The 13,733-nt window shown below is 39.4% G+C and overlaps 1 protein-coding gene across 2 annotated transcripts in view; it reads right to left on the reverse strand.

Moving 5' to 3' along the window:
- Positions 1-10,366: 10,366 nt before the first annotated feature.
- WDR25 (WD repeat domain 25) overlaps positions 10,367-13,733 on the reverse strand; it is a 71,458-nt gene continuing 68,091 nt past the window's right edge. The window contains exons 5-6 of one of the 2 annotated variants that reach the window (XM_061376422.1): positions 12,027-12,071; positions 10,367-11,641 (exon numbers count right to left, since the gene is read on the reverse strand). In XM_061376422.1, coding sequence (XP_061232406.1) covers positions 11,420-11,641; positions 12,027-12,071 — 267 coding nt within the window. In that variant the 3' untranslated portion in view covers positions 10,367-11,419. Of the gene's footprint in view, positions 11,642-12,026; positions 12,168-13,733 lie in introns of both variants that reach the window. The other variant, XM_061376420.1, reaches the window with a different exon arrangement.

The following is a 13,733-nucleotide window of genomic DNA, read 5'->3' on the forward strand; positions in this document are numbered from 1 at the left end:
CATTTTGACATTCATCAGCATTTTCACTCCTCTCTGGGCTCTAGTGAAAGTTTTCATGCCATGGTTTATTTACAGTACATTCAACTCATGCCTCTAGCCATCCTAGGACATCCCACACACCAAATCTTATAAAAGCTTTAGGGCTCATTTTAAACTTACTGATGATACACAGACTGTGCTATCTGGTGGTGGAACATCGCATTTAATTGCCTTATACATCTGAATCACATTAAAATTATTCAGGAATTTAGACAAATACAAACTTCAGATAAACTACCCATCTTGATCCTTGTCAGTATAACCTCCCCAGCAGCTACCACAACCTGCTCTGAATTCTATTTAACAAACTAATTTCCATTTGACTGCTGTATTGCACTGCTTGCCTAGGAAAATAGCAGAGATTTTTCCTGTGCCACTCATGTATCTTTGCATGTATACCCACACCCTGATTAGGAGGAAGATATTTTCTACCAAAGATATTTTCTAAGCCTGCAAACTTGCATGTATTATTCCCAGTACTTAAATCATTACAATTTCCTTACATTAAAAATTTTGTATTAATAATTTTGATGAGTTTCAGCCCTTCAGCAAGAGCATTTGAAATGAAACCTGAGAAGTAAATTGGATGCATTATAAAAGCTGGGTGTACAATTTTTTACCCCAGCCACATTAAATGCAGGCTGCCAACACACAAGTAAAACCTTAATTTAAAAAAAGAAAGCTAACAGTATGGAGAACTGTACAATGACATTAGAGTGAGGAACAAATGAGTCAGTAAAGAAGTGCAATTCCTTGAAAAATGAGGGTTTCATTCCCCTGAAATTCTCTCTTTGCACAAGAGGCTCCTACCTGAAACGGCTGCCAGTTAGAAACTGGTTCTTGTGCAGCCCAGAGCAGAATTCATTATTTCAGGCTGACATCCAATGTGTTCAGCCTTCTGGAGTATGGGATCTACTGATTATTTCCCTCTTCATCATAAAGGTGCAGGGCAACCTATTGGCTCTATTTATTTTATTTATTACACTAAAGTGTTCAAAATATTTCCTAAAAATCATAATACAATATAAAAGCTTACAGGAGTCTGCTTTCCTTCCCCAAACACTAGGTTTCCCCTTCTGCAAAGAGACAGTTTTATCACAGGTTTAGATGGATCAAAGATCAAACTCTAAATTAAAGGTGCTGCAATACATCACTGCACCCTTATGCTTTGGAACCAGGTAAACTACATGACCAGTGGGGATTACCAATGCCAGCAAGACTTCTCACTGCAACTGCCCATAAATACATCCTGAATGCTTAGTCCAGGGCCTGCACATCCTTTTAAAACATCTGTTACCAAATCTTCCAAAACCCAGTAAGAGTAATTCCCAAAGTACACACAGAAATCTGGCTCCACCTGCTCTTCGCAGGGCTCTGCATGAGGTTCATGCAGACGTGGGTCCCTGCTGTTAGGAGGACAGGGCTCTGGCACACAGCCTTCTGGCACAAAGGACCTGCAATGTAATCACACAGCTGGAGCTCTCCTAGGAAGTTACAGAGTGAAGTGGCAAGTGCATTATGTGTTTCTCACCCCAATGTCTTCTCCTGTGAAGTCGTCTTCTGCAAACAAGGCTTCAGGACCTTCTGTTCTATAACTAATCTAGGAAGAATAACATGGTTTTTACCTTTACAGTGTGTTACAGGAAGAAAGTAGAAGATGTTCAAGCCTATCACCTGTGTCCTAGACACATATAGGTGAAAGCAGTACTAAAGAGAAACCAAGTTTTATCATCTCTCTGGTTGCACATCCCATAACACCGTAAAATGTTCCTAACAGTTGCCTAGATGACAGGCTGTTCTGAAGGCTAGCTTCTGGAGAACTAGTCAGCACACCTAGATGAACAGGAAAGAATTTGTCTCATGTATTCACAAATGATCCTATTACTTGGTTGATGGAAGATGGCACTCAAAATAGAGAGATCAATGATGCCACTATTTTGCTGATATGTACTTAATAACTTCCCAGTCATAGCTACTACCACCACACTTTGACACACTCTCTACAGACCAGACAAACTGGTTTCTTTGTGGTTATGCTCCTAATGAGAAAGGTGCATTACAGAATTCAACAATGCAGTGGTCCTTGTCCTGAAGAGCCTCTAAGGACTGACAAGCAGAAATAGAAACAGAAGGAAAAAATAACAAGAAAATATGGGGCAGTTTAAAACAATGCTTGAGATATATGGCAGAAGTTACTTTCAAAGGCATAAAGATCTGTGCAAGAGCTGGTGAGGGTTAGACCTGTGCAGTGACGTTGCGTGGAAACCTGTATTGGAATTCCTGTTGAGTTGTCTCTGTCTGACAGAGACTTCAGCATGGATGGGACCGTGCTCCACATGAATCTAAAAATAAATCACCCAGATAAAGTAATAACACTTCAAATGTACTTAATTGTCATGATTTTTTCTCACAGAGATCTAGAGTAGTACTTGATCAAAAGGGAATGATTGTAGAATGTGAAATGTAAGCATTCAGAGAGAAAATTAATGTCTAATTATGAATGCTAAAAATAAAAACAGAGCTATTAATTTCAGGAGCAAATGATGAGCCCTTATGTTATGAAGAAAAATAACATCCCTCTAGAAAATGTCTGAAGAATCCATTGATATTTTTGTCATAATTAACTCAAATTACTGCCAATTTCTCCTCTGACAAGCTATCTTACAAAACTTTTGTTTTCTCTCATACAGTTGCCACCTTCCAAGAACATCTCAGGTTTAAGAATAATTCATGCAAAACTTAATGGGAATTTAATAAACTAGAGGAGTTTGGTGGAAAGTTGAGTACAGATGGACTTCCTAACTTGACTAAAAATGCTATCTTAAGACTTCAGTGCAGATTGTGAAGAATATGATTTCTCTTAAAGGTCTCCCTTGACAGACACTGAAGTAAAAGACACTTTAAAACACACTGAGCAAGTCAATATACTTTGGTTTCATTTTGGGGTTGTTTTTAGGACTGCAGTCCCCAAGGAAATGTTTCAGCATCCTTTAAAATCAATGGAAAATGGGAGGGTAGAGAAAAAAGTGAGGAAAGGAGCCTCAAGTCTACCTGTTATTTGTTCCTGAAGCAAGAGAACAGCAACCCCTACACTGCTAAGGCCCGGACCATCAAACAGTCAAACAGCAACAGAAAAGTAGGAGTTTTCATTTGGTGGAATACCAGTTCCAAAGGCCACTTTGTATGTCAAGTATTTGTATGAGCATGCTCAAGTTTGGACACAGGATTTTTGTTTTAAAGACCTGTATTGGCCAAAATGCAGGCATTTAAGGCAAGGACTGTTTTGCCCAGCTACTAGTAACATTTTCCTCTTATAAAAAAAGGACACATTTGTCTATTATCCCAGTGGCATTTTGTTCATTTGCACCAAAGACAGCATTCAATTTAAGCAATTGCAAAAGTAAGAGGAGAAATTCCCAGTTCCATCAGAGAAACTTCATCAGACTTTGCATTTGCAGACCTCCCTCTCTCTGAAGGGCATTCAGAATGCATCAAATAGTAAAAATCCCTGAAGGTGCATAATTAATGCAATAATTCAGCTAGTGTGTTGAAAAACAAGGAAAACATTCTATACATCATTAATAAAAAGATTATTAAAAACTGCATTTCTGGAGACCAGAGGTCCAAATGTAAATTATGTCAGATGCTGGAATCCCCAAAGCATTGTCTTTATTTTATTAATGATACAATGTCTTCACTGCCTTCCCTGTAAAGCTCTCAAAATGCCAATTACCCAAGGAAGTGCACATCTTCTCCAGTGAATTTTGCAATTCACCTGATGTTGAAGCAGCTGTGACCAGACTGCTATAGTACCATCAGAATTTACTAATTGAAAACTAAAGTGCTGCAGGGCTGTGCTGCAAGCACAGCCACAGACCTGTGGCAAATTTACACTGTCATTTATAGGTAGGTGCAGTATGGGTCAAAGAAAGTCTCTCACCTCTGGCTAGCATGGCAATCAAGTCTGAGCAAGCTAGAGGCATTTATTAGCTAGAGACTGTCACCAGTTTACTGCTGCTCCACATCTTTAGCAGGGTCACAGGATGAGCACAGTGAGGTTTGTCCATTTGAAAAGGACCATGGAGTAACCCCTAGCTGTAGTAGCTTGAGACTTTGATGAGAACAGAGGCTCTGCTCCGGTCCCTCCTCACTCCAGGAAGACTGCTGCCCAGAGACTGTGCTCACCTAGCAGGTATTTTCCCAGCTTCAGTGATTTCAGTTTGCTGAAGCATGAGAAGCCCCAGCCTGCTCATGCTTCCCAAAGCCACCCTCTTGACCAAGGGCACAACAGGCCCTTCACTAGAAGACAAGGTCTGTGAAATTTACTAGACCCTCACACTTTTGTGTCTCATATTTGCCCTTACTTTTCACAGCCAGGCCCGCTCCTTTTCCCGATGCAACGGTCCTGTGTACACGTCTGTGAAGAGTGCTAAGCATTTCACATCTCCTTCTCTTATTTGATGATTAGCCACATCCATTCTTCTCCATTTTCATCTTGCCTTTCTCATCTTCTCTTCTGCTACTTTTTCACCTGATGTTGCTGCTTATCCTCCAAGCACATTCTCTCCCTTTTCCTTCTAATCTCCTACAACTCTAGAAAACTTTGAGACATTGTGCTTCTGGCTGCATGCTGCCACCTTCCCTCCCACTTCAGGTATACATCCACGAAAGTCAGTGCTACATAAAAGTATTGTAGAATTGAGTCTTGCAGTACAGGTTTTGTGGGCTTGGTATAGGTCTTTGGTTTATACAGTGATTTAGCACCAACACCAAGAACGTCTGTCTGTATATATTCAGATCTGTATATACCACACATCCTATAGAGAGCATGCAATGACACAGGTATCTTTTTACATGAGGGTGCAATTCACCTGAGTATTCCCAACAGCCATTTAGTTTCTGAGGCACTAACAACTAGGAAAGAACCAAAACTGAAAAGAGTTTGAGATCAGTACCAGTGAACTGACAGAGCTGTTATTTCCTTTGTACTTGCAGAGAGAACCCCGTGTCTCTTTTTCCCTCACCAGTATTACAATCTCTCAGGATTTTTGTTTCTTAAATCTCTCGTGTTTGATGTTTGAGAAAAGTACATATGATTAAGATTTAACTTCATTGCTTTTGCCCACATTCAGAGGACGCATAGAGGGTCAAAACATTATCTGTTTGAGGTTACAACAAATAAAAATTAGTCCATGACATGCCTGAAGTTCACAGATTGCATGTTTCATGCTAACGGCATAAATAAGCATTTTCATTTTTGTACTAAAACAGTACATGATTTGAAATGGTTTCTGCATTTCAAGTATTTTTATCTATTGAAACAAATAGCAAAGATGTGACATTAACCACCAAGACTGGCTGTGGCTAATGGATCTTTAATCTTGACATATAAGAAACAAGAAAAGCTTGCCTTAGCAAGGCAACGGATTTGCTTTATAAAGTATGACATTCTTTACCTAATACTCAATTTCCTATGCACTATGAGGTAGAAGGGGTCTAGAATTTCCTTGTATTATTTATTGAGGATGTAACAAAGGAGGTGGTTATACAGTAACATTATGCAGTAAAACACAAAAAATAACATAATTCATGGGTGACGTATTTAATGATATTCTGAGGCACTTGCTACTTCCTCATAAGAAATTGGTAATAATCTGAACACAGGAAAATTGCTTTCTTAAGCTAACCACGTCTGTACCAGGGATGGTATGCTTACGCACAAGTTGTACATAAATAGCTCTTCTGAGGACACACTTCAAACAATTTGTCAGTATAAATCTTACTCAGAACTAAGAAGGATACCTGAGTTTTATGGCCTTGTTAATAGAAACTGGAGACAAATGGAACAGCTGAAGCTGTCTGAACTGTAACTTTGGTGAATTTCAACCTTCTCCAAAATGTTCCTGAAAGAGTTTTTAGATTAATCTTAAGAGGCAGTAATCCAAAATGGTCAAGACATAGGGAGAATTATATCTGGATAAAGCTTTATCATTTCTGTGCAGTATAGAGGTACTTTATGGTAGGCTTCTAAATAAGCTTGCTTAGAAGGATATCCAGGGACTGGGAAAGAGAGGTGTATAAGCTTAATTCCTTTAAACCTCCATCTGAAACCATCAAAGGGAGCCCTACTTCCATCCAAAGATCCACCATTCTCATTACAGACTAGGCTGCTCTGTCCCAGCTTGGAGTCATTCCGCACGTGTGGCAGAATTCACCAAGCTCTGGGCAGGGGCCAGTCTGTCATACTGCCACTGGAGATCAAGTGCTTCTAAAATTACTTTATCTTCCCTTCATAAATTAAACTTCTGTATTTCCACTTTCTGAAGGGTGAAAACACAGATATATGACACCCTGCACAGAGTGGTGAGTCATGCCCTGTTGAGAAGGACTTGGGGGTGCTGGTGGATGAGAAAATGAACACGAGCCAGCAGTGTGCACTTGCAGCCCAGAAAGCCAACCATATCCTGGGCTGCATCAAAAGGAGCATGACCAGCAGGTCGAAGGAGGTGATCCTGCCCCTTTACTCTGCTCTTGTGAGACCTCACCTGGAGTATTGTGTGCGGTTCTGGTGTCCTCGACATAAAAAGGACATGGAACTGTTGAAACAAGTCCAGAGGAGCGTCATGAGGATGATCAGAGGACTGGAGCACCTCCCGTATGAAGGCAGGCTGAGAAAGTTGGGGCTGTTCAGACTGGAGAAGAGGAGGCTGCATGGAGACCTCATAGCAGCCTTCCAGTATCTGAAGGGGGTCTATAGGGATGCTGGGGAGGGACTCTTCATTAGGGACTGTAGTGATAAGACAAGGGGTAATGGGTTAAAACTTAAATAGGGGAAGTTTAGATTGGATATAAGGAAGAAATTCTTTCATGTTAGGGTGGTGAGGCACTGGAATGGGTTGCCCAGGGAGGTTGCGAATGCTCAATCCCTGGCAGTGTTCAAGGCCAAGTTGGACGAAGCCTTGGGTGATATGGTTTAGTGTGAGGTGTCCTTGCCCATGACAGGGGGGCTAGAACTTAATGATCTTAAGGTCCTTTCCAACCTTAACTATTCTATGATTCTATGATTCTGTAAAGAGACAGGTGAGAGATTTATCAATGGGAAAGTGCCAAAGGCTCTTTGAAACTCGTGAAGCTACGTTTACGTTAGCAAGTAGTAAGGCTTAACAAGAGTAAATCTGTAAAGTTTGAATCACTTCTGAAAATGCAGCATCTAACCTACCTGCATTTGGTAGGGGCAGGGATAGTGTGAACTATCTCTAGTATAGTCCCACCTGCTGGGACATGTTAAGTATGGCCTTCAAGGTACATGTCCTCATTTAGGTTCATTTGAAAGAAGTATAGTTTATGTGCTATGTGATCCAAAGCATTATAAAAGTGGCAATAACTGGGAGACTTTTTGTTTGTCATTATTTATTCCCCAAAAGTACACTCCTGACAAACTAAGATATTGATGTAGGTACCCTTTGTAGGAGAAGTCATAATACAAAGGGTCTGTAAAGGTCCTGTAATGGAAGGCAGAAACAAAAGCAAACAGAAGAGAAATTAAGAAAAAGTGGAGAACCTCCAAAAGTAACAAGCCTCATTAAAACCGTAAAACAGAAATACAAGAACGAAGTGCAAAGTGCTCTGGCATTTCTGGCTACCGTTCTAGTGACAGCTGGAATGAAAGCCTGAAAGCCAAAAGACAGAGCACAGCAAAATTAAATTTACTGAAGGGAAGATGAATGTAGAGTGAACATATAGAGTATTATATAGTTAAATGCAGAAGACAAAGTGAGGACAGAAAAACTGAAAAGAAAATGGTGAGGATGACATAGTCCTCATCCTTGCATTTGCCTGTCCCCTACAGAAAGAGTCATCCCATTGTAATGCCATACCTTATTTCCATGATTAGGCCTATAGCTGAAATATAGAGTGACTTCTCAGCTGAGTGAGCACTATGATTTTAATAACTGTCTGCTAATTAACAGGTTTTTTGAGATAAAGACAGTTGAATAGCTGCATCCTCTGACACCCCAAATTAATAACGCTTCAGTAGCAAATAATAAAGTGGTAGAGATTGGAATTATTAATGGTTTCATGCAGTAGAAAATAGATTAAAATGAATCTGACTTGTTTATCTATGCAACCTAGACCATTTCAACATGCTAGAGATCTCAGCTCTAATATATGATGCCCTAGAGAGCTCTATATAAAGCTAGAAGAACTGTTCCTAAAGCAAGATTCAAAAATTTCTATATTATAACTTTATGAATAAAATTAATAAACCAACAATTCATTACATTCTAAAAGCATCACTGGAACATAATAATCCTTGTTTGCAGAACAAACAGTATTTCGTAATTACGGAGTCATGGAGCAATGTGGGTATTTTTTTATTGCAGTTCATTACATAAGATTACAAGGAAGAATTTGTCTTTGAATCATAATGAAAACTTAATTGGCAGCACCATCCTAAAATATTTCCAAGGACTAAGTTTCAGTCTGTGTCTTAATCAATTTCATATTAGAAAGAGATTTTAACAAGATAATGCTGTGAATATCATTTTACTGCATTATAAAACCTTTGGCTGAATCTCATAAGTAATTAAAATTCCAACCATCTTGGACATCTGACACAAATGCAGTCCTAATTTTAATATTCTTCAAGATTATACAGTTTCAAGTTTCTTTTATTTTTCTTTACTACCTTTAATCAAACTTTAGCTTTTACCTCACTCACCTAAAAATAGTCTAAAGAAGAATAAACACTAAACATCAGAATCATGCCTTCAGACATAAGTAAAAACACAGGTAATATTACAAAATACAGTCACTTTTCTATGCAATATGTGCAATGATTCCCAAAGACTGCTCTTTCAGATCTTTTACTCTACCCATACGTGCTCTGAAATGGGGCTGAATGTGCTAAGAGCTCATTCAGCTACAGAATAGCCTTCACCTAAGCTGAGGCTTCACCCAATAAAGCATTACTACCATGAGCTCACATTTATTTCAGATGCCTTTCTCAATACTATTTAATAAAATAACAGGCAGATAAGTCCTGTGGAGATAACAGGACTACAATGCTGCCCATACAGACAAAACCTGTTTCCAGAAGTTTTAAAGAGCAATAGCACGTTTTGAACTAAAATACCTGGAAGGAAGGACATCTTAGAAAATGTTGTGCCATCATTCATCCTGCACAGTGATTGATAGGCAACTATTACTTCACTCTCAGCTGAACTCCTGACATCTATGAAGATCTCGTAGCCTGAATTAGGAGTAACTCAACAAAACACTGAACCAGTTGTCATTTAAGGGGTCCACCTGGCTTGTATGCTAGAGGCACAGTCATGAGAAGTGCAAAATTCAGGCTCCCGTCGAACAGATAATTGCAAAATAAGGAAGCAAGAAATTGAGAACAGTCTGAAAGTAACAAACAAAAGTTATTTGTGCTACATTGCATGGTTCATTAAAATGTAATGTCTGGTGTTAACACTCATCATAACTGTTGATATTATGATTAAAACCATGCAGCTACAATATCTTGGTCCACATACCAAACAATATAATTGTGGACCCCCAGTCTTGGTACAGGCTTATTGTGGAACATTTTGCTCGTTAATTAATTAAAATCTGCCATTTGCAAGACTGTTCTGAAAAATTTTCTCCAGGAAATCTGTTTTAACTGAGTATGTGGAAAATGGATAAACCCCCCTTTTATTTGTGCCAATAAGAAAAGATCCGAAGAATAAAAAGATGCTACAGAGGAAAAATAGCTATTATATATGACTACTGGATTCCATGACAGAGACAATTTACTAAACACAATTATCCAGTGTATGTTAAAATATGTTTAAAGACTAATCAGACCAAAACAATCTTATAGCACTCACTGCAAGGTAACACATATCTATATGGATTCGAGGTTGGGTATATGGTTTATGTGATGCACAGGCACCATTTTTCCAGTGATATATACATATATGTATGTATACATACACCTATCAATACAAGTGAAGGGTATACAAATTTCAAAGGCATTTACAAGCAATCTATACATTTGTAAACACACAGTTACGGCCTAATGAATTTTCTATTTGCTGCAGAATAGCCCAATTCCTGTCTGAATGTGGAAAAGAATATCCCCTGCACTAAACAGTGTTATCACAATTTTCTGTGTCTGCATGACATCAAGAAGTATGGAGGAATGCATGTGTGTTCACAATAAACTAAGGTACCATATTAAAAGTTCCCCCCCCAATTAGCAATTCCATAATAGTCTTGAGTACTGACTTGTTGACAACAGGAGTAAAATAGTGAAATACAGAAACCATGTATAAAAAAAAAAGCCATTTATTTTTTCACTAAAAGTGTTTACATATAGTTTTGCTCTGTTTACATAAATGTAAGTTTAAAACTCATCATTAAACACCAGGATTTCAAGAACACAAATTTACTGACTTCAAAATTAGCTTCAAATTATCTGGCACACCTTTCCCTTTCCCTGGAACTCACAGAAGGCATTTTACAATAAATTGAGCTAGTGACATCCACCCATTTCCAAAAGAAGCATTCCCACCTGCCCTGTGATCTTCCCCCTTTTTGTGCAAGGAAGTTGTTTTACCTTGAACTACACTAGCGCCCATCAACCCCTCAGTGACCAGGTCAGGGAGCAAACCTAGTGAAAATTAGTTTAAATCAACGAAAAGAAATCCCAGGAAGATAAAATAGGTATTAACTGATCTGAATGTCATCCTCTGTTAAATAATATGTCCTCACCAACTTTTGGTAAGGATGAGAGGAAGTTTCCTTAAGTTGCACTAGGAGAGGTTTAGACTGGGTATTAGGAAAAATCCCTTCACCAAAAGGGTTGTCACGCATTGGACCAGGATGCCCAGGGAAGTGGCTGAGTCACTATCCCTGAAAGTATTTAAAAGATGTGTAGATGTGACACGTAGAGACATAAGGTTATATAGTGCTGGGTTAATGATTGGACTTGACAATCTTAGAGGTCTTTTCCAATCTAAATAATTCTATGACACAGCCTGATTTAAGAAAGCTGCACTGAAAAGCTCCATTAAAAGAGCAATAATTTTATTAAGTTTAGCTACTCAAACCAGGGTGGGGCCAGATGAGTAGCAGAAGACACAAAAAAATTGTCACAGGCAGAAATTTGTCATCAGGGCTGAGGGAGAGAGTAAAAACACTTGCTAAGCAGCTAATGACAAGGCCATCTTAACTGCATTATGAAAGCATACACTTAGAGGTCATAAAAGAAAAGACAACAGCCTCTTTGTTTACCACATCACAACAAAATTTCACATTGCATACCATGGTTTATTTCCTGTGCCTTTGACAGACTAACAGAAGACAGCCTGAAAAGTAACTCTGCTTGCTATTGCCAGATCTTGACTTCTCCAGCCCAATCACATGTTGCAAGAAGTGATGGCAAGACTGGGTGAAATATTGTACTCACACAAGCTTCGTTATGTGCAGACAAAGTGCGAATAATCCTAGCAGTATGATAGTTATAGAAAAACACTTTGCCATCTGAACTTCCTGTCACCAAAAGTGTTCCATCTGGAGAAAATTCACAGCCCACAGCAAAACCTTCCACCTGTGAAAATCAATAACAGTGTAACTCCTGATGCTGGTAAGGAAAGCTCATTGTGATATACTGAAAAAGAATACAGTACCAAAAAAAATTGTATCTTTAAATAAACTTACACTAAGGACTTCTCCAGGTGTTTAATAAGACACGGCTATAACACAAACTTATTTAAACAAGCTATTAAGTATTCATAGCATTTTCTAGTAACTATTTTCTTCAGAGTACGTATGATTCAAAATAGACTGGCACATGGGAAAGCAAATGAAGCCAATTAATATCTACCACTGATTTATAATCAACCACTATTAGCAGACATACTAAAAAGCACAGGTACTCTGCTAACCATCTTGTTTCTAGATTTGGATACTAAGTTCCCAGTAAAGAAGGATACCTTATGTCCTTCGTATCTTTTCTTCTTGTTGATTCGGTAAGGTCGCTGCGCAGAAAACAAAGCCATGTAGTTCCCATTTGTCTGAGCAACAAACACAGACTCTTTTGGGTGCAGAGTCAGACTCGGGCAAGTGTAACGCTCCTGAAAATAATTTTAAAGAAAGTTTTGTATGAAACAAAAGATTTGTCGAAATGATTCAGGTTATCTTATCACATTATGGAAGACCATAAAAGGTAAAGTATACGTAAGTCATAACCACAGCATACATTATAGAAAAGATATTTAACTCATTACAATCCACTGAAAGTCTTACACCAAGACAAATCTTAAATGAAATATCTACCCTGGTTCCATAGATGCTGACCAAAATCTCCTGCAGAACAGCTGCAGAAAGGTAACTCCAACTTGATGGTACTCAATAGCCTACTAAGAAGTTCTTTATGACAGCGATTTGCCATGTAGGCTATTGCTGGGTGTAAATTCATAAATATCTTTAAAAAAAAAAAAACACCAAAAACTTGGCTTTAGTCTAGTGCTCCTATTTGAGACTGAATTAAGATTACTTTTGAAAAACTGCATGACAACTGCACTAGAAATCAACTGCTCTCGCAAAGCTTTCACCAGGTCCAAACCTCTGCTAGTTTCAGCCTAACTTAAAGGCACAGTGCTGAATTTTAGTGCCATGAATACAAACTAAAAGAGCATTGGCGGCACGATGTATCTGCGTGTGATGTCTACAGGCTGACAGTGACCACTGGAACTCACAGGCTATGTGGCAAAACAGGAAGAACATCAGACTAGTTTTATTGTGTGGTTTGGAAGTAATGAACTGGGAAGGAAGTTCTGGGTACTGTAAGGTACTGGGAACAGAAATCAAAACTGGATTAGGCAGTGTGCCTGGTTGGGAGTATGCTCCATGGCACAGCACTGCATGCTTCTGGGGGGAAACTGGGTCTAACAGTAAGGGATCAGAAAGCACAATGTAATCTACAGGAGCACTGTGCTGTTATGCTGGTATTCTGGAGCTTGCCCCTGTATCAGTGCAGTCTGAATCAGCCCACAGGAGATGGTAGGGCTCTGTTTCCACCCCTGGGGCAGTCGGTTCCAAGTGTACTGGACGCCCCTCCAAGTTAAAGCAAACTGTGGCGTGCGCTCTGCTGCCAAAGGAATTGAGAAAAATGCATTGGCAATATCAGTCGTGGCATACCACTTGGCTACCTTTGACTCCAGTTCATACTGAAGTTCTAGCATGTGAGGTACAGCAGCACTCAATGGTAGTGTGACTTCGTTTAGGCCATGATAGCCTACTGTTAGTCTCCACTCTCCGTTGGACTTTTGCACTGGCCATAAGGGGCTATTAAAGGGTGAGCAGTTCCTACTGATCACTCCTTGGCTCTCCAGCCTACAGGTCAGCTTATGGATGGGAATTAGGGAGTCCCAGTTGGTGCGATATTGGTGCCGGTGCACTGTTGTGGTCACGATTGGCGCTTGTTCTTCTACCTTCAGCAACCCCACAAACAGAAGGATCCTCTGAGACCAGGCAAGGTGGACAGCTGCTCAATTTCCTCTGTCTCCAAAGCAGCAATACCAAAAGTCCATCGGTAACCTTTTGGGTCTTTGAAGTACCCTCTCCTGAGGTAGTCTATGCCAAGGATGCATGGAGTCTCTGGACCAGTCACAATGGGGTGCTTTTGCCACTTCCTCCCA

The sequence above is a fragment of the Neopsephotus bourkii genome, unplaced genomic scaffold, assembly GCF_033783945.1.
Source record: "Neopsephotus bourkii isolate Nb327-2 ecotype Australia unplaced genomic scaffold, CSIRO-AGI_Nbou_v1 NB_1707, whole genome shotgun sequence".
In the NCBI taxonomy this organism is placed as follows: Eukaryota; Metazoa; Chordata; class Aves; order Psittaciformes; family Psittacidae; genus Neopsephotus; species Neopsephotus bourkii.